Source organism: Pogona vitticeps, chromosome 2, assembly GCF_051106095.1.
Source record: "Pogona vitticeps strain Pit_001003342236 chromosome 2, PviZW2.1, whole genome shotgun sequence".
In the NCBI taxonomy this organism is placed as follows: Eukaryota; Metazoa; Chordata; class Lepidosauria; order Squamata; family Agamidae; genus Pogona; species Pogona vitticeps.
The window spans coordinates 233,869,642-233,890,400 of NC_135784.1; the positions used below are offsets into that span (position 1 = coordinate 233,869,642).

The 20,759-nt window shown below is 41.6% G+C and overlaps 1 protein-coding gene across 3 annotated transcripts in view; it reads right to left on the bottom strand.

Moving 5' to 3' along the window:
- The window catches only part of TRPM3 (transient receptor potential cation channel subfamily M member 3), a 534,030-nt gene that overhangs the window by 481,296 nt on the left and 31,975 nt on the right, over positions 1–20,759 (bottom strand). For 2 of the 3 annotated variants that reach the window (XM_020798619.3, XM_020798621.3), the window contains exon 1: positions 8,888–9,159. The exons of the other annotated variant lie outside the window; for it this stretch is intronic. In XM_020798619.3, coding sequence (XP_020654278.1) covers positions 8,888–9,064 — 177 coding nt within the window. In that variant the 5' untranslated portion in view covers positions 9,065–9,159. Of the gene's footprint in view, positions 1–8,887; positions 9,160–20,759 lie in introns of those variants that run through there. 3 annotated transcript variants of the gene reach the window in all.

The following is a 20,759-nucleotide window of genomic DNA, read 5'->3' on the forward strand; positions in this document are numbered from 1 at the left end:
ATGGAAAAATAGCTAACATCTTGAAATGAAAATGGAAGAAATTCTAATATCTTAAAACAACATGAATCCCATGTTTGATCATAATTATTTGGTGATATGGGTGTTTTGAGGTTAAAATTGAAATTGGAGTAATTCTCTAAAGAAATTTTTTGGTTCACATATTTCATCTGCACCAGTGCAAGTTGGTTGATCAGGACAAATGGGGTACTGACCCACCTTGTCTGTTTATTTAACTGATTTATTTATATACCACCAGAATTGAAATCCAATGTGGCTTAGTTTATATTCACATTGTATGGAACAGAAACTTAGATATATTCAACCAGGCCACTCTTGTGTACCATTCTGCATCTCCCTCTATAAGACTTTCTGGGAATTAAGATGCTCAGAGGAGGCCTTTCTCTTGGTTCCACCACTTTCACAGGTGCACTTGTTGGAGACACAGGAGAAGGCCTTCTCTGGTTCTGCTCAAAGTCTCTTTGCAACTGTGTGCCAGCTGAACCTGTTTCTTAAGAGGCCATGCTGACACATGCTCTAGTTACATCTTGGCTGGATTACTGTAACATGCTATATGTGATAATGCCTTTGGAAAGTGTTTAAAAACCCCAGAGGGTCCAAAATGTTGCAGTCAGATTGCTAACTGGGGCTGGTTACAGGGAACTTATAACCCCGTTTCAGCAACTCCACTTGCTGCTGATCCATTTCTGGGCACAATTCAAAGTGCTGGTTTTAGTATGCAAAGCCTTAAATGGCTTGGATTCAAGTTATCTAAAAGACAACATCTCCCTCTATGGGACATTGGGAGAGGGCCTGTCACCACTCCCAGACTCTGGAACTCTCTTCCACAGGAAACTAAGCTAGCCCCATCTTTGCTGTCCATCTGGAAGCAGGCAAATACTTTTCTCTTCAGGCAGCCTTTTCCTTAATGACTAGTGGTCTGAGATGGGTTTTTTAAGGGATTGTTGTACTCTGTCTTAAATATATTTTAGTACTGATTTTATTTGCCATTTTTAATGTAACACTTGCTTAATTCTTTTTAAATATTTATATCCTTACTGTTTTTAGCTTTTAAATATTGCCTTTTTAATGATGTAAGCCACCTTAGGCCCTTTTAAGGAGAAAGGCAGGATATCAGTCAATCAATCAATCCCATGGGAACCTAGGCTGCACCCATTTTTGCTGTCTTTTCACAAGCAGGCAAAGACTTTTCTCTTCAGGCAAGCTTTTCCTTAATGACTGGAGGTCTGAGAGGGTTTTTTCTTTGGTGTTTTTAAATGTGTTTCTAGTATTGATTTTATTGACCATTTTAATATAATGCTCATTTAATTCTTTTTTCATATTTATATACTCACTGTTTTTACATTTTAAACATTTTCCTTTAATTGTTGTAAGCCGACTTGAGTCCTTTTGGGAAGAAAGGCGGTGTAAAAATATTTAAATTAAATAAAGGTGGATGGTCAGGATTCCATCAGTGTTCCCTTCTGGATAAACCATGACACAAGATGAGTTTGGGTGTGGAGGGGGGAGAAAGGGGCAGGGAGGGAAAAAGAACATTAAGGAAGACACTGCAGATTAAAACAACCAGAACAATCAGCAGTAGCTAAACATGCCCTGAAACAAGCTGGACATGAAATCTTTTTCAAAGCACAGATGTACTGGACAGCGATCATTATGTTAGATTACACAGGAAAGCCATTGAAATCCACAAACATCAGCACAGCTTCAGCAAAAAAGAAAAAAGTCTAAAACTCAACAAAGCCTGGCTCCCAGCACTGAAAAATACAGCCTGCAGAAAGGTCAACAAACTCTATCTAGCAATAGACTAGCTAATGACACCCATCAATCACAGTGACAGATTATTTCCCTCTTATTACAACAATACACCCATAACTAAAAACACCCTGATCACCATAATCACCCAATCTCTTGAAAAAGACAAAAAGCTAATCCCACAGCTACAAATACTCAACTTTCCCACACACTAAACTCCACAAACAGAGCTCTGACTCCTGTCCTCTGAAGATGCCACCCACAGGGACTGGTGAAATGTTAGGGGAAAAAACCTCCTGAAGACAACCAAAGAGCCCAAAAAACGTACAACAACTATTGGATCCCAGCTGTGAAAGCCTTCAAGAATAAGTTAGCTTCTCAGCTTTAAAATCAGGCACCCGAGGAGGTAACAGTAGGTAGGGAACATTTCTAACATGGTGTCAGAGTGTATTTTCCTGCTCAACTGACTTTATTTTTATTATTATGAGTGTAGGTCATCTATTTTACACAAACAAGAATAAAACACAATGACGCAACATATAGTATTTGCAATCAAAACAGATTGAGGACGATGCTCAGACTGCTTGTGCATATTTCTGTCTGCAACTTTTCATACCTGTAAAATTTTATATGAATGAAACAACTACTGTATACTTGCAGCTTTCCTTAGCTGCAGAAATAGATTTCTATTTAAGCATTTATACTTGCAATTTCTCATAAACTGCATGACTGGATTTATTTAAGATTATGATTTGTGCATGTAACTTCCAAAGGTTACATGTTTTCAGATTTTGGATTATATTTTTATGCACGTAGAACACAGAAGTATTTAAATTTTAAAAGTGTGTAAAAATAGGCAAGCTGATGTTACCTGAATCATTTTTATTTGAAAAGAGTAGAATTAATAAGATATGGATGGACAGAGAAAGACTTCAAAATGAGTAAAACTATGACTTATTCTCATCCACTGAAGAGAGATGAAGCAGTTAAACAGCTGTCAGCTGTGGTATCTTCAAATCACAGGTTTAATCTACCAGTGCTACAATCTTATAGTGCTCTACAGACATTGTTTGACTGTCATACACTTAACCTTGACAATATGGTAAATATTCCCACTACAATGAGTTTTTGTGGATAGAGATTTGGATTAGGACTGGGTCTTTGGATAGAGTATCAGATACCTAGGCGTAGGTGACTGCTGTTTGTTTGTTTTGCCCACCTTTCTCCTTTAAAAGGACCCCAACCACTTACATCATTAAAAGAATTTTTAAAAACTAAAAACCCAATAATAATACAAATATTTTAAAATTATTAAAAATATTACATTAAAAATGGTAAATCAATGCTGAAAGCTCATTTAAAAGCAACACAATCTATTTAGAAACTCCTAATCACTAAGGGAATGCTTGCCTGAAGAGAAAGGTCTTCATCTGCTTGCAGAAGAAGGACCCAGCCTGGCTTCCTGTGGGAGGGCGTTCTAGAGTCTGGATGCAGTGACAGAGAAGGCTCTCTTATGTCCCCACCAAATGCACCTGTGAAGGTGGTGGGACCAAGAGAAAGGCCTCCCCTGATGATCTTGACACCAAGAGAGATGCAGTCCTTGAGACAGCTTTATAGGTTAAAACCATCACTTTGAATTGTGCCCAGAAATGGATCAGCAGCCAATGGAGCTGCTGGAACAGGGGGCTTCTGTGACCCCTGTAACCAATCCCACTTAACAATCTGGCTGCTGTGTTTTGGGCCCGCTGAATTTCTGAATATTGTTTGAAGTCAGCCCCACATAGAACACATGGCAGTAATCTAGATGGGATGTAACTAAGACATTATGGCCAGATTAGCTGGTGCCTCAGTTTTAACTGTGCAAAGGCACTCCTGGTCACTGCTGAAACCTGGGCATCCTGGATTAGAGGCAATTCCAGGAGCACCCACAAACTGTGCAACTGTGTTTTCAGAGGGAGTGTAACTCTATTTAGCATAGGAGGCAGATAAATAGATGCCTTTTGAAAGGTGGTGAGCAGTATGGGGCCCAAGAACCAGCACTAGATGTCAGCAATGCAAAAATTGGCCTAGCAATGACAAATAGCAAAGAGGTGAACCACTTTCTGGTAAAAGGCAAAAGCAGTACTATTTCAAGATGTATTAGCAGCTTAACAAAAAGTCACTACCAAATGAAGGGGATATAGCTGAAGACTTTGTATAGAAAGCCTGGTTTGAACCCTTACTGGATTAAGTTGTCCCAGTAGGTAAGGAAAGCTAGAAAACTAACACGAGTGTCACTTTTAGTATCCTTTGTCACTTTACTAGGTGTAATTCATTAGGAAAACGGTTCATGAAAGCTGGGATGCTCTAAACATGATCTGTCATAAAAACTAACAAGCAGCCGCTCTCCCTCCCCCCCCCCCCGCCCTTACCTGCCTGTGTCCTCCTTCACCTGCAAGAAGCTGGGACATGGAGCTACTTGCAGGGGGGGGGCAGCGGGAGAGATGGCAATAGTGGAAGCCAGAAGGGGGAAGAGAGATGGAGCAACTTTGCAGACAGGCCGGCTGGGCACGCGGAGAAAGCGCTGCCTCAGGGAGGCAAGAGTTGCGAAGTAGCTCCATCTCCCCCCCCCCTTCTGGCTTTGGTTATTGCTGTGTCTCCCGCTCCCCTCCCCTGCAAGTAGCTCCACATCCTGGCTTCTTGCAGATGAAGGAGAACACAGGGCGGTGTGTGTGTGTGGGGGAAGAGCGGCTGCTTGTTAGCCGGCTGCTCCCTGGAGAGGGAGGGTGATCAAAGCCGTGCATGGGGCACTTCCCGGGCTGGCTGTCCCACAGCAGCTTCCCCGTAGGAAAGGGGTGCTGGGGAAAGCATTAGCATGAAGGCCACACACCCACCTGCAAGCGCGACATACCCACCAGCAAGCATGACACACCCACCAGTAAGCGGGGGGGGGTGCCCCACCCCCCAGCCGGTCCGTGCATGGGACACACACCCCCCAAATGGTCCGTGAACCAAAAAAGGTTGGGACCGCTGCCTTAGACAAAGGAATAACAAATGAAACAAATTATTTGGTTAGCTTTACATTAGTGGAAAGACTCTCCGAAGTTGGATCTTTTGAAGAAATTGTTATTTGTTTGTAAGTGTTGTTATTTCTTTGTGAGTGTTTGTTCCCACAATGATTTTATTAAGATTTTGAGGGTGGTAGGGGAAGAGAGAGAATACCATAAGTGGCATATGTTATGAGCAGCAGGAGCAAGTGATGATCCCACCCATCTAAATGAAGGTGTGCAGCATTCAAAGCCAGACAAATTGGTTTGATATGTGAGGCAGAAACCCCACAAGCATCTCTTCCTATCCTTGGCATGAAAAAAAGCAAGATGCTGAATAACTCCAGATCTGCTGCCTGAGGTATTCACCTCATTCTTCCGAATGGCACAAGAAAGGTTAATACACAGCTGAGGTCTGTTAATACACACAAAATGGAAGTCTATGATGGGACCTTCTGTCACTTTAAACTTATTTTGAAAGTTTTAGGCCTGAGACCCTAAAAATGTTGTTGTAAAGCAACTACAGCCAGCCTGTGTGGCCTTGGGCAAGCTGCACAGACCCAGGATGCCCCCAGAAGAAGGGACTGGCAAACCACTTTGGAGTACTCTCTACCTGGAAAACCTGAAAAGGGTTGTTGTTGTTTAGTCATTGTGTCCAACTCTTCATGACTCCATGGACCAGAGCACACCAGGCCCTCCTGTCTTCCACTGCCTCCTGGAGTTTGGTCAAATTCATGTTGGTAGCTTTGATGAAACTGTTCAACCATCTCGTCCTCTGTCGTCCCCTTCACCTGTTGCCTTCACACTTTCCCAACATCAGGGTCTTTTCCAGGGAGTCTTCTCTTCTCATGAGATGGCTAAAGTATGGTGGAGGCATGGTGGGGAACTGAGCTCCCAAACACTCAAACACTGGCTCTGCAACCAGATACCTAAATCCCTCAGCTATCCCTATTTAATTTCAACATTTATTTATTTCTAACATTTATATACTGCCCCACTGTTCTGTGCAATGTACATTTTTTTAAATGATGTAATAACATAAACAGAATAAATACAATACACTGTCAATAATCAGGAGAGCTAATCACTTGCTATTTTTATAAAGTTTTCTTTGCAATATTTCCTCCTAAATGGTCATAATGCAGAATGAACACTGTATTCCACATACAGTATGATCATATTCAAAACCACTGAATTTAAAGAAGTTCTTTAGGAGTTTAGGTGTACCCTTTTAGCACAGCCAACTACAGAGTGTGATTCTAGGTGAGGCTCTCATAGTGGAATTGTGCTTCCTTAGCAGAATGTTATGGGGTGTATGGGGGTAATTTAAGATTGAATTTTAGATATAAGTAAATCCCATTAAATTATTTGGGTCTTAGTGCTACGTAAGTGAACATACCAGAGCCCTGCTCTTGCATTATTCCACCTGGTGTTGTGAACATGCTTAAAGGGAAGTGCCTACCCTTGCCCCATCTCATCATCACACTCTTCATAGCTAAAGAACTATTCTCTTCTATAGACCTAGCAATGCAGCTTGGAAGAATGTGATGATGGAAGGAAAGGGGCCAAGGATTCCATTCTAAGTGTGTTCACTGGATAATGTGTGTTTAAGGGCAAATTCCAGCCTTGGATTCCAGATTAAGCATAGGATAAATTAAACAGATTTTGGACTGAGCCTATAAGCATTCCTCCAAAGAGAGGGAAGCTACTTAGAAGAACAGACATTTGGCTTGAGAGAATTTTTCAGGGGCAAATATTGTATTGAACAATAAAATGAACATGAAAAATGACAATACAGACCCTACTGAACATACTAAACAGTGCCAATAATGTGAAAAATAGTGTTAAATTTCATGATATAAATTAGTACACATTAGACTCTTTATACTACTTGGTATTCTACCAGTCCCTCCAATGCTTGGATAACATATACTGTACTAATAGAATGGATACAAACCACGGTGTTTTTTTTAAAAAAAATCCCAAACCTAGTTTTGATTAAATAATGTTGTACAGTAGCTCCCTGGAAATATTTTTGTGCTTCATCTCCCCCTCCTCACACACAAATGTCACATCATTCTTTCTTATTTGGATGTGAGGGGAGCAGCTGTCCTTTTTTATACACCTATTACTTCCCTATTTCCTGTTATGACAGCCTGTTGCAGTTTTTGGACATCTAATTCAGAATCTTCTTCCCTGAAATATTGCAGCTTTTATATTGTGATTTTAAAGTTTTCACCACCTTTGGATACTAGAGACAATTTTAATTCATCTACAAGATGAAACTGGATGCAAAATTCATGTTTGACACTTGGGCCATGTTGTGCTTTTGGTTTTTGTTAAATACATAGTTAACAAAGCAAAAACAATGCAATTTTGTGTCATCCATTTATGTCAAAACCAAGTTGCTTCTTCAGATTTTGGTTGTCATGGCACCCAATCCACATCAAATTTTCCCCTTTCCCATGCTATCTTCTCATTGCTATCCTGCCTCCACCTGTTGATGCTTTCCTTCTAGCAGAGCAGCCAGTGCAACAAGGTTCCCAGAATCGAAACACAGGTCTTTGGATAAATGAGTATATGTAACTTATACATGAAATTATAACTTTTAGCCAGATAATTCTTCAAGAAGGAGAAAGTTAAGGGGTTATTATTAAAAACCCTTTAGTAAAATGCAAAATTTGGTCAGAGGAAATACTACAGCTTCTCTCAGTTTTCAGTTCTGCTTATCAGGATGACAATATATGACCCCCACCTTTACAATGTTTCCCACTGCAGCTGAGGCATTGTAGCATCCCCATTGCTTGATGGCATAAGAGTTCTTCAATTTTTACTAATAATTCAATGTTTGCTAGCGAAAAATCACATGCAAAAGGAAAAGAAAGCACAAATGCCTCCTTTTAGCCAAATATCTTCTCCACTCAAATAGTAGATCACAGGCAAAATGAGTACTGTATTTCTCATTTAACAAGACTGGAAGGAATGCACTGTTGCTCAGAATGGGGTTATCAAAATGCAAGTCAAAGCAATTTTAGCATGCCATTCCAGATTTGTCTACCCATACAGATGCTGTCATCAATTCAGCACTAAGAATGTTTGCTTCACCAAGCAAAACAAAAAGATCTCACACACTCCCAGGGCCCTATGAGCCGGTTGAGCAGATATATCAGTGTTCTGCAAACTCAAGCAACAGGTGGATTTCACAGTTCTCTGCCCTCATCTCTTGAAGAGCTTGGGGCACCTACTTCACAATAGCCACACTTCCTTTATCACCCAGTCAAGAGTACTTCTAATTTTCAAAGTGTATTGAAGATTGCACATTACTTTTATGTGTTGCTTGCAACACTCATTAACACTTATATTACAGCCAAGGAAACAACAGACAGGAATGAAAATTTACACTCGGGGAACATTATGTTGCTACAGAATGATGGCTAGCATTTCGCTCACGATGCTGGAAGACAATAAAGACAAAGGCATTTGCCATTTAAAATAGGTCAAAGGAAGAAATATTAAGTCCTTCACTGGAGCCATGATTCCATTAGTTCCAGTCGGCCAATTATTATAACCGATTTTTTTTCTCTCTCTCTCTCTCCTGGTAATAGGCTGGGCGAGAGCGCCTTCTGCGCAAAGCAAGTCCAGGTTCCAAACGATCTCTAGAATAACACAGTCTCAGGGATGCCCACAACAACCTCTGCGCCTTCCTCTGCCGAGAGGGAGGAAAACAATATCGAGTGGATCCACCCAGCCAACCCTCCCGAGACCTGAAGAGAGGAAACCGCAACGAAGTTATATGGCTGCCTGTTCTCCACCAATACTACATCCTATGCTCTTTGATCGCGCCAAAGACCATCACCTGTGCATCGCGCCCACCACCCCAGCGCCCTCCTGCCCGCCTGAAGCCCGGCCGCTTTCCCCCAGCAGACCACCCGGCGCTCCTCTCCCAGGAGAGGTCCCGCGACTCCTGACCTGCAAGTTCGCTTCGCACGCCGGCGGCGGGGGCACGGGTGGGGGGGGGGGAAGGAGCGGGCAAAGGCGCCAAACGCGACGCGCGGGAAGGACGGCGGAGGCCACCCCAAGCGGGCACTCACCGGAGGCTGCTGCGAAGGGAGCCCGGAGCGCTTGGTGGAGCCTCGCCTGGAACTGATCCTCTTCCAAGACTCGGCAAACCTTCCCCGGCTGGCACTCCGGCTCCTCCGCCTGCCAAGTTCTTCCTTGTCCGAGGCGCCGTTCTCCGCCTCGCTGGGGCTCCTCCACGTCTTCCCCATCTTCTGGCAGGAAGGAGGGCGGCAAGGAAGAAGTTGGGTTTCTCCTCAGGATACCTGAAGGAACCACGTCGGGGTTGTTGTTGTTTTGTTTTTCCCCCTTTCCTCTTCCCCGATGGAAAGAAACCCAGGTGCTCTGGTCAGGAGGAGGCAACCAGCCACCACTCGCCGGTCTGGCTCTGTCACCCTTTCCAGACGCCACAGTCGGTCTGCGCGGGAGCTAGTTCCCCCCCCTTTCTCCCCTCGCCGGCGGAGACTGGCGGGGAGAAGCAGCGGTAGTCGAGCCGGAGCTGCCCGCCAAGAAAGGCTCCAGGGCGGGCTGAGGTACCACCGCCTCGTCCACCTTCCCGGCTCCCTTGCTTCTGTGGCGCTAAAGCTAATCCTCCCCGCGCCCCGCGTTTGTTTTTTTGTTTTAAAAAAAACGTTGCCAAGAAACGGAGGGGGGGGGAGGTAAAGGGCTCATTCAGCGAAGTGCAACAGATACTGGTGTCATTCCTTGAGCGCGTCTTCCTTCAGGTGTGAAGAGGGGGGGGCGATGAACGCCGCCACTCGCAACACCTTGCTCTCCCTCCGAGACCTTAAAAGGGGGGGGGGGGGACGGTTCCTCAAGCCCCGCGCGCGCATCTCTTAAGTCTAGTGAAGACAATTTAGGAGGCGCCAAACGTTACGTGCAAGCTTCTTTTTCCTCTCAGATCAGGGCCGAGGCCAATACCTGACAGATGCCGCCGTGTTTACACGCTCTGTCAGGTGTGAAACTGTTGTTCTCTGGGAGCTGGTATCGCGTCACGGAAGACCAAGAACTGGGCTCATGATTCTCTTTCAAGCCAAAACTTTTTATTTGCAGTGTCAAAATTCAATGTTTTCGAATATATAAAGTAAGAAATAGCTGTCAACTGCCCCCAGAATGCTGAAGGCATGGGGGGTAAGAAGTAAGTGCAAACCTCTCCAGAGGAATTTTCCATGTAAAGCTTCATATCAGTTAATATAATCTACAGGCATAACACACACAATTAGAACTGCAGAGGGTCTGTTTGGGCAAGTGGCCCTTTTCGTTATCCCACAGACACGCATGATGAGGACATATACCATCTGTGGATGTTCAGAATTCACCCTAATGGCAAGGTTTCTAAAGAAAAGAACATGGGCTCATCTCCCGAAAATGTCAATAGTTTAAGGGGCCAGTCAAGAGATGTTGCTACCTCAGAGGTCAAGCCACTTATCACCAAGGCCTATCATTCTTGCTTTATTTTGGCAACAGAGACACAAAATCCCACATCTTTCCCACTGCCTAGAAGTTACCCCCCCAAAAAAAACCCACAACTCAATGAAAACTACATTAAATGGGTGTTTTCTGTCCTGTCATGACACTTAGGATCATTTGCTTGAGAGGCCTCCTCACTTTGTCTAATGACAAGGCCAGAATGAAGTCAGAGCAGACAAAAGGAAATGATTTAATTGCTTTACAGGGTTCAGTACCACAAGGGTAGACATCAGTTTAGATTGCTTAAGATATTATTAGACAAAATAATGAAATATATAAACTGTGAATAGTTAGTAGCAATGATTGTTACATTGATCTTCCATGTTGAAGGGAACATAAATACTAATTGCTTAGGGGCAATAGTGGGTGTAGAGCATGTATTGCTGCAAAAAGCATCTGTGGTTTCATATCATGAGGCTTGACATGCCCTGGCCATATCTTATTTCTGAAGAACAAGTATAGTTGCATTGGACTGTCCTGCAGCACTAGTGAAATATTTTTGCTTTAAGCTGATGAGCTGAATGGTTCATAACGCTGCTCTTCTATCAATCCTGTTTTATTTATGCATTTGTCTGAGGCTCTTTAGCAAGGATCCCAAAGCTGCTTCAGTGCAACCTTCAAATGATCAATAAGAATAACATGACAGTAAAACATTTTTGTTCACTTCTTCTCATGCTTACTCTCTAGAGAACCTCATTCTTATGATATCTTGGAGATGTGTAAAAATTCCAATGTCCTGTCCTGTCCAGGAATGAGTCCCCTATCCAGACTTCAGACTAGTTATTCTGAGTCCCATCAGGTAAAGCAGAGCAGGTTTACTCTAGGGGTTTTCAGGACCTTGGATAGCACACTGCAAAAGGCTACAAAGAGAGCTGTTGTCTCAGGAGAGCGCTGAGGCTTTCTGGACATTAGCCGTCTTGGCCTTGAATCTATAGCCATCTATTCTTGTAGCATAGTTGGGGTTGCATTCGTAGAGCAAGTTTTAATTCCAAGGAGACATGCAAAGCCACCTCTTCCAGCATGGAGATTTCTAGAATAGGAGACAACAGCTCCTTGAGTACTATCTCCTTCCCATCAGTGTCCTTCCCTGAGCCTGAAGATGGATTCAAGTCAGAGAACATGGCAAGTAGGTCACCTTACTATGTGCTTTCCCTCTGGCTTCTCAGGGGATGCTAAATTTTAATGGTGTATATATGCAGTGCCTTTTGTAGTGGTCTGTAGGATCAAACAAATAATATATCAAAGTGATCTTTAAAATTTCTGGAAATGAGGAAGGGATAATAGCCAAGTATCACATTAAGCTTTGCTTCAGTTAATTTAACTATCTCAAATTAAGATACAGCCTATGAATTCCTCTTCTTTCCTCTTAGTATGCTCTGTTTCATTAAGTCTGCTCTGTTTTATTAATCTTTGTCTTCAGAGGATGGAAAATATTGAAAAAAAGCTCTACATAACCTGCCATGATAAATGTGGTGTGAAGTACGCAGTAGTAAGTGCTCATCCTAAATAAGATATGACAGTGCACAATTAAACAACCATTTCACCAACATTTTATTCATTCTCATGTTAGAACCAGGGAATTTAACAAGCCACTTTTAATATTTAGCTTCTGAACTAGAAAATTAAAAGATCATATGGCAGGATGAGGTTCAGTTAATGTTTCTCTTCCCATTTAAAACCATGAACAAAATTCAAAATCAAAATTCTATATATTATCAACATTCTGTGTTCTACAAAATCAGACTTTCCCGGTTTCCAAAATTAAAATCATAACAAAAACACAGTTAACAATATTTACTTTCTGTGACTATCACTATAATGTTAAGGAGATACCTGTCAAGTTCAGTATCTCTTTTGGTCTTACTCTGAACTTACTATTACTCACAAGAACTTACTCTGCCACATAAGGACCTCTTGTAATAAGGTACTAGCAGTTCTGAACTGTGAATTTCCCCCCAAAATACCTATTGGTTACAGTAAGTGTACAGTCTGCTGCTGTCGTGTGCTGAGGCTAGAATCAGGAAGCAGAAAACAGACGTGAACAGCACTTTGATTAAACAGCTGTTACATCCAGCAACGCAGATAGACAATTTTAGACTCTGATCTATCACCCTCTTTACTCTAGAAGGTAAAGTTTATTACTTTATTTCCTTCAAAATATGGCGAGCCAGCCTTGCTGTATTTGGAAGCCCTACCACTCACTGATCATTCTTTGGGGAGAGGCCATGGACTTCTTCCCTAGAGTCCTGCTGTAGCATCTCATTTTTGCGCCTTTTGCTTTTTCTCACATTCATACTCATTTGGGCAACAGAAGGCTGAGAATTGAGTGTGGCAGTCATTAGCCTGGTTCTTGAGTGTTCCTGCTTTCTCGGTGGCCACTCCTAAGCTTTTCCCTACCAAGAGAAGTCACCACGGCTCCCTTCTTGTTGTCCTTCTGCCTGTGGGCAAAGATCTTTTCATTCAGGTCAGCTGGTTGGAAACCAACCTTGCTTGCTGAGAATTGTTTTTTTAACTTGGTAAGTGCAGTATTTTCTTTCATCAGTGTTTTAAAAATATGCTTTATATTTTTATTTTATTCACGTTATGTTTTAATTGTATATGTTCTATTTAATTGTAAGCTGACTTGAGCAAGACTGTAAATCCTCACTCGTCTTGTTTTCATATGCGGGAGCAAGTAAATACCTTTACCACCTGTTTCTCACACTTGTAAGAATTATTTTAGTACAATAGTGCAGTTAGAGAAAATTATAATAACTGCTCCATTTTTGCATGGACTTTTAAACATTAGAAGAATTGTGTGGGTTGTTTATGCCTTCATCATTCAGTCAGTCATTTCCTGCTCAATGCATGTGTAGCTCACATTGCAAAAGAAAGACATTCAATTTGAGAAGGGCCATTTTGTGCAATAGTGAACCCCAAAAAACAATTAAGTGTTCCTTATAATGTTCCCATGTGTTATCTTATTATCTCATACTAGATAATGTTCTCATGCTGGAAGCAAGAGGTGGACACACGTAGATGACAATTGTCTGTAAGATAACGCACTGACAGGATGGCTTGTAATATTTCACAGTTGTATAGAAGGTATTGATTAATCAAGCCACTTAAGACAGTTACCTCCTCAGGTTCATAGTTGCCCTGTTCTGTCCTGCGTATGTTATGGCTTTAGCCTTACTCAGTGCACACACTCCTCATCACTGAGGGAATCCACATGACATGGATCCAACTGTAGCAACCTAGCTCTGTGAATCACTCCTTGGACCGTGATCTCAGTGACATATGCCACCATCCGTCGTGGGGCTCATGATTATCTAAAATCTAGCTTAGAACTACTTTCACAAAGTGTTCTGTAAGTTCTTTGTTTGGAGGTAACACCACCCACAGTGTCAGTAGTAATGTGACTCTGTGGGCATTCCCTCAATTTTCTGGCCATCAGCTGTTCTCGGTGTCACTTCTAGTCTGCATGTGTGCCTCATCTCCCAGCTACTGTTGGTGTGCTGTTACCCTGGCTTTATGTTACAACATCCAAATATAGGACAACAGGTCTGGGCTACCAGCCCTTGCCCCTACAGCCACAACATTCTTGTTGCAAAATTTGGGTGCAATGATAGCAGGAGGGAACAAGGCAATATGTGAAGTTCCATGTGAATTCAACAGTGATGGTATGACGTTATAACATTACAACAGAAAAGAAGAAGAAAGGGCCTTCTCAGGCACTGCTCCATAGAAGCCAGAAAGCCCCCTCTTCCTCTTCCTTCAATTGTCCAGCAAAGACCTTCTTTTTCACGCAAGCTTTTAAATGAAAAGTGGTTTTTAAAAGGACTGTTGTATCTATAGAATTCAGATATTTTAAAAATGTGGTTAAATGTTTTAAATTGTGGTTTCTAAAATTATTGTAACTTTACATTTCTTAAAAATGATGCTTCCTATGATGTTTTAATAGTGATGATTGCATAGTTTTAATGGACTCTGAGCAATCTTACAGTCCTCTATGGGAAGAAAAATTGTGTATAAATGAAATAATAAATAAATGTCCCTGTGTAACTTACTCCTTAAAGGATCCTATGTCTCTGCATAAATGTATGCCATTGCTCTTTCATTCTTTCTTCTCCCCCTCAACTTTACTTTGTGGAAAAACAGTACACTACAAAGAACAGAACCCTCCCATTGAGTAGAGCCACACCCACTTTCATCCTCCCATTATCAGCATGTTCAGTGAAGAAGAAGAAAAAAACAGATAAATGACCCATGAAGGTAAAAGAGGAGGCAGGGAAAGGGATTTGCTCTGTATTGGTTCATGGGCAAATATTGTCAGAAGAAATCATAAAACAAGCCAGAGCCCCCGAGTACTGGCAACTTACAGGAGGAGGGGGATAAAAACCATTTGGACAGATATTGCAAATTTAGTTACAATGTTAGGTGAAGAAAGAGAGCATAATCAAGTGGACAAAGGTGGTGATGTGGATTCCCTAACTATTGTTCATGAGTATTTGTAACATAGAAGGTAGACATGGTGCAAACTGCTGCTGTAGAATTTGGGGAGGATGGTTAAAGGGAGTTTGAATATTTTACCTGCCCCCAACAAACCTACTTAGTGGTCCCTGTCACCAAACCTCCAAATACCATTGAAGATATTTGACCTTTAAAGCCCAGAGTTGTCTAAGAAGCATCTGGTTCCATTATGTGAACCTCTTGCCTTTTATCCAGTATCTATGGAAGGCAGTCATCTGGGGAAGACTCGTCAAAGTTCTGATGTGAAAATATATAAAGCTGAATGCATAGAATAAGACTCTATTGGAATAGTCCCACAGATGAAAGGTGATCTTTGCCATTTCTTCCTTCTCCTTCTGTCACTTATGTCAATTTCTTCTCCCTTGTGGCATTTCAGAAATTGCTGCACAGTATTAGAGGGCAATTCAACACTGTGTGGGATGTGGCCAAAACAAAACAAAACAAAATGTCCCTCCTTTACTGTGTTTGTGGAAAACTGTCTACATCCAACCTTTGGTGTTAATAAGACTGTGAGTACACAGGAGAGTGGGCCAAAAAGGCTGTTAAAAATTGAAAGTACTTGCTGTGTCCATGTGTGGTCAGGCAAATCTTTTGTTAGGTGATTATTTATTTATTTATTTATTTATTTATTTATTTATTTATTTATTTATTCATTCATTCATTCATTCATTCATTCATTCATTCATTCCATTTATACCCCGCCTATCTGGTCAATTTTGATTAGAGGTGCCATGTTCACTTGGAACTGAACAATGCCACTTTCTTCTTGGGAAATCTTTTCAATATGAAGAAGTTTCATGGAAGAGATCCTCCAGTGGTCTCCTTTAGAGATGGGGTATATGTATTCGTATAGGAATATCCCCCCCACAGGTGCAGATAACGAGGGTCTGGCCTACCTGGGGCCAGACCGACCACTCACAATTCTGCCGCTGCTGTGAGATCCGCAGTCCCTTCCTATCGCTCCATTGCTCGGAATAGATTAGCCACTCTTTGAACTGGCAGAGAGGCTCGTCATCCCGCCTTCTGCCAGGACTGGCTAATCCATCGCGAACAACAGAGGGATAGGAAGGGACCATGGAGCTTGTGGCAGTGGTAGAATCGGGAGTGGTCAATCTGGCCCCAGGGGGCCAGACCCTTGTTATCTGCACCTGTGGGGTAGATATTCGTATTTGTATACCTATATGAATACCCCCATCTCTAGCTGTTCAAGGGAAGATGAGATATTGCAGTCTGTGTACTGCAGTTTCGGGCAAACTGACAGAGAGCTGAGTCTGTCCTTTGCAAACATCTTCTTCCTTCCCTACTACTGCTATGTGGGGATCAGTGGACTTCAGCTGTATTTTGGAGTGCTTCAACCATATGTTTTATTACAGTGAAATTGTATATTTATAAACAGAATTTTTATAAGATTGCAGTAAGCATACAGTGAAATACATTCACTGTAGTTCATTGGACCACCTGCCCCTTTACTCCCACCTCCACTCATATTTCAACACACTTTTCTTGAAACTCAATATTTCCCTTGAACATTAGTCATGTTCAGGTTGAAAAGATCGTGTATGACACATACAGATTGCAGAGAGCCTATGAGTGCCTACATATACGCAGCTTGTGTACAAACAGTATCTATTTAGAGAGTCAGATCAACTTTTAGAACCCTGTTTTCCCCCCATCCAACCATAGATATGACTAAATACATCACATAAAAAAGATTCTTCAAACATTGAAACAAAAGCATATTTAAAACATTATGCAACATTTGAACAACAAACTGCAACACAGCCTTGAGTTTATTTTCAAGAGGTGTGGCGGGAAAGATATACAACACAGCACAGTGATATGCTGCTTGAAGAATAAGACAACAGGGTAAAAGATGGGCTGGACACCCAGAATAAAAGGCTGCATTTGAATTCCATAGCCGGCGTTGACACTCACACTTGTTTTTTATGAAGGAGGATGAAATGAAATAAACTGATAAACTTTGAAGAGTGAAATCCTGAAATAAAAGTTGGTGTGCACATTTAGAATAATGTTCTGTATTTCAAGAATGAATTCCAACTTGACTCTTTCACATTTAGGCAGAAAAGATGAAAATATTGTGCAGTGCAATGTCTACCTCAAAAATCTAGAGAACAGAATTGCTGTGCCTAGTTTGTATATCATTCAACATTTCAAGAAAGAAACCCAGTTCAATCCCAGGACCTGTTTACAAAAGAGAGGAGTAATTAAAAATCACTACAAATCTGATATCCAAGAGGACGTTTCTCAAACATTATAAGCAGGATGCATGCTCACTCAGCTTATCAAGGGCACACTCATGGTTAGGAGCTTCATTTTATTTAGCTATCACTCACAGTGTTTCTGAATTACATGAAGTATTTTATGGCATCTGGCAGTGTATTTATTTCTCTACTCCTACTTACCTAGGAGAAACATCACTGAAATGTTAGATTATGTTCTTTTCACTTAGGATTCCATGAAACAGTCCTTATTTGCACAGCAGAACATTTTTAAAAAAATTCCCAAGTGAGCAGGGTTTTTTATTTTAATTGCAGTGCAAATGAAATAAGAATCCACACCCACTGAAGCAATAAAAAAAACCTTCTTGTAGATAAATAATGGCTGTAATGGTGTAGTTGAGTGAACAGAAAAACAGAACATATCACAGCTTTAGTAAAGTAAAATTGCCAACCACTTTGCTTGGATAAACAAATAACTTTTCCTTTAAATGCACTGTGTCTCTCCTGCCTTCACTTATATCCAAGCTATTCAGTTTTATATATAAAAAGGAAAAATCATGTGTACTTATACAGATGCAAAGAGGTCCAAACATTTTAATACAGATGAAACCACTCCATTTACATTATTGATCCTTTAACTGATAATTAACCTGTTTCTATATTTTATATTTTTATCCTAAGCTCAAAGTTTCAAAATAAAAGAGAGAGAACATTGACCGAGCCAAAGCAGAGTCTTTTTTGTAAAAGATAAAACACAATTAGTCCACACCACAGAAACAAATAATTAATGACAGACAGCAAACAAATCAATGCAATCACAATAATAAGGGGAAGACAGAAATGCTGAAGTAAATCTAAAACAATTAGGATGCTTCCTCCTTTTATGAGCTATTGCATTGCTGCCCTAACAATTAACAAATTCACTTCCAGCACAGTATATACACTAAGAACCTTGAGAGCTTCTTTGGTTCAATTGTTTTGATATTGTCAAGGGTGGTACCAAAATCCTTAAATAACTAAATCTATGGAGTACAGTATGTCTAATGTTAGCCATACCTAGAGCAAACTAGATGAAATCACTGAAACTTAATTTTGTTTCAATTAACCAGTCTCAATCCTTTTAACCCTTTCAGTTCAGGACTCCAAAACCAGTTGTGATGTTATTTCTTTCAAGCAGCAGAGTAGGAATTCCATTGATATCTTTCTTTCCTCCTCTTGGGGGACGTAACAGCTGCTACATGGTCCTCCCTTTCTGGCAAAGTGACTGGGCTGAGTGGGGGGGGCAAATGCTGGTGTTCTGCTGCTACTTCCTTCCTTGGTGGCTAGTGAGGGGAAAAGAGGATGGGTGCTAGTTCTCCTCCTGTTATAGGGATGGGGATACTCCAACTGTTATGACACAATAACTGTTTGGTTCACACCTCCTTTGATTTCACTTCATGTGATGCAGAGTTTGGGTCACTCCCAAATGCACTGTCAAAGCTGATCACCCATTTACTGAAGCCACAAGTATAAGCAGTTATTCTGACTGGAATAGTCTGATAACACTAACACTTTACCTCTGCAAGATACCCTTGTACAGAGACCATAACCAAAAAGTATTGAAGCTCTTAGGACTATATAAGGAGCATGGTTCACCCTGAGAGCTCTGACTTTTAACAGACAAGTCCTGCTGTACTGTACTGGATTTATGTCACTCATGCATTATTTGCCATATGCAAAGGAAGAAGAAACTGCACAAATATAAAAAAAATATTTAGTCTTCACAACAGCAAGAATCAATTAAGTCATTTAGCCAGATTTTCAAACTACACAATACAGTAACAAAACAAAACAAAATCAGAGGATTTCTTTTTTGGTCATAGTATTATCAAGTCATGCAAAAAAAAGGTATACAGTTACCAATTTATTGATATCTCTGGCCTATTTTTCAAGATTATATTTAAAAACATTGAAACTTTCTGTCTAATTTTGATACTGTACTCTTCCATACATTTTAAAAGCAGCAACTTATCAGGATGGACTATAATAATAATAATAATAATAATAATAATAATAATAATAATAATAATAATAATAATAATAATAATAATAATAATAATAATAATAATAATAATAATAACTACACACTGTAAAGTTGAAAGCCTGCGTCCTGGTTTAATCAGGAACTATGAGCAATGAAGCAAACTAGGAGAAGGCTAGAGTGCAAATGGAGAAGGAAACCAACGGAATATAATAAGGAAGCTGTCAGTGTCGCGACTAACCTTTACCTTACCAAGATAAGGGCTGCTAGTCGAGCTCATCTCGCTGACCAGATAAGCGAGGCTTCAAATCAGCAGGCAGAACTTTTCCGTATAATTCGTGACCTATCCGGAATTCGTCTAACTGATGGGCCTCCTTCTAGTATCTCACCTGACCAATTTGCAGCTTTTTTAAAATCAAAAGTGGAGGCCATTCACCAGGAGCTTTCTCCTTTTTTGGAGACAGTGGATCGAGCAAAAATGTCCAGTGCTCCACCTTGCCTGGTGAATCTGGATTTCTTTCAGCCTGTAACACCGGATATCATGGACAAAGCACTAGACTGCTGTCGGGCCACCACCTCATCTCTTGACTCTTGTCTGGCTTTGCTAATCAAAGCAACCAGGCCTATAACAACTGAATGGGCCACAGCAATAATTAATGGGTCTTTCCTTGAGGGCAGGGTTCCCCACGCCCTCAAGGAGATACTCATTAGGCCCATTAGAAAGAAACTGAATTTGGTGGCGGATGATATTGGTAACTATAGGCCTGTCGCCAATCTTTCTTTCATTAGTAAAGTGGTCGAGAGGGTGGTGGCCGATCAGCTTCAGGCACATTTGAATGAAGCAAACGCCCTGGATCCATTCGAGTCAGGCTTCTGGCCACACCATGGTATAGAAACAGTATTGGTCACCCTGTTAAATGACCTATTGAGGGAGACTGACAGAGGGAAAATGTGTCTGTTGGTCCTCCTCGATATCTCAGCCACCTTTGATACCGTCGACCACGGTATCCTCCTGAGGAGGGTCTCCGAGTTGGGAATTGGTGGCCGGGTGTTTGCCATCTTGGAGGACCATCCTCAGAGAGTTCAGCTTCGGGAGGGGGATTCGGCCCTGTGGAGCCTCAATTGTGGAGTTCCGCAGGGCTCGACCCTCTCCCCAATGTTGTTTAATATCTGTATGAGGCTGCTGGGTGGGGTCATCAGGGAGTGTGGGCCATTGTACCATCAGTATGCTGATGACACTCAGCTCTACATCTCCTTTTCTCCAACCACAGTGGATGCCGTTCTGTCCCTTCAGCGCTGCTTGGAGACTGTACTGCAATGGATGCAGGAAAATGGGCTGAGGCTGAACCCAGACAAGACGGAGGTCCTGAGGGTGGGTGGCCCCACCATTGGCGGTTTGGGAAACTCTCTCTCTTTTGGGAGGGGTGACTCTTACTGTGAAGCGTGAGGTTCTCAGCTTGGAGATACATCTGGACCCGGCACTCACCATGGAAACTCAGGTGGCGTCAGTGGTCCGTTTCACATATTTCCATCTTTGGCAGATTGCCCAGCTGCATCCTTATCTAGATGGTGGGTCGCTCAGCACTCTGGTCCCTGCGCTCGTAATCTCAAGATTAGACCACTGTAATGCGCTATATGTGGTGCTACCTTTGAGATTGATGCAGA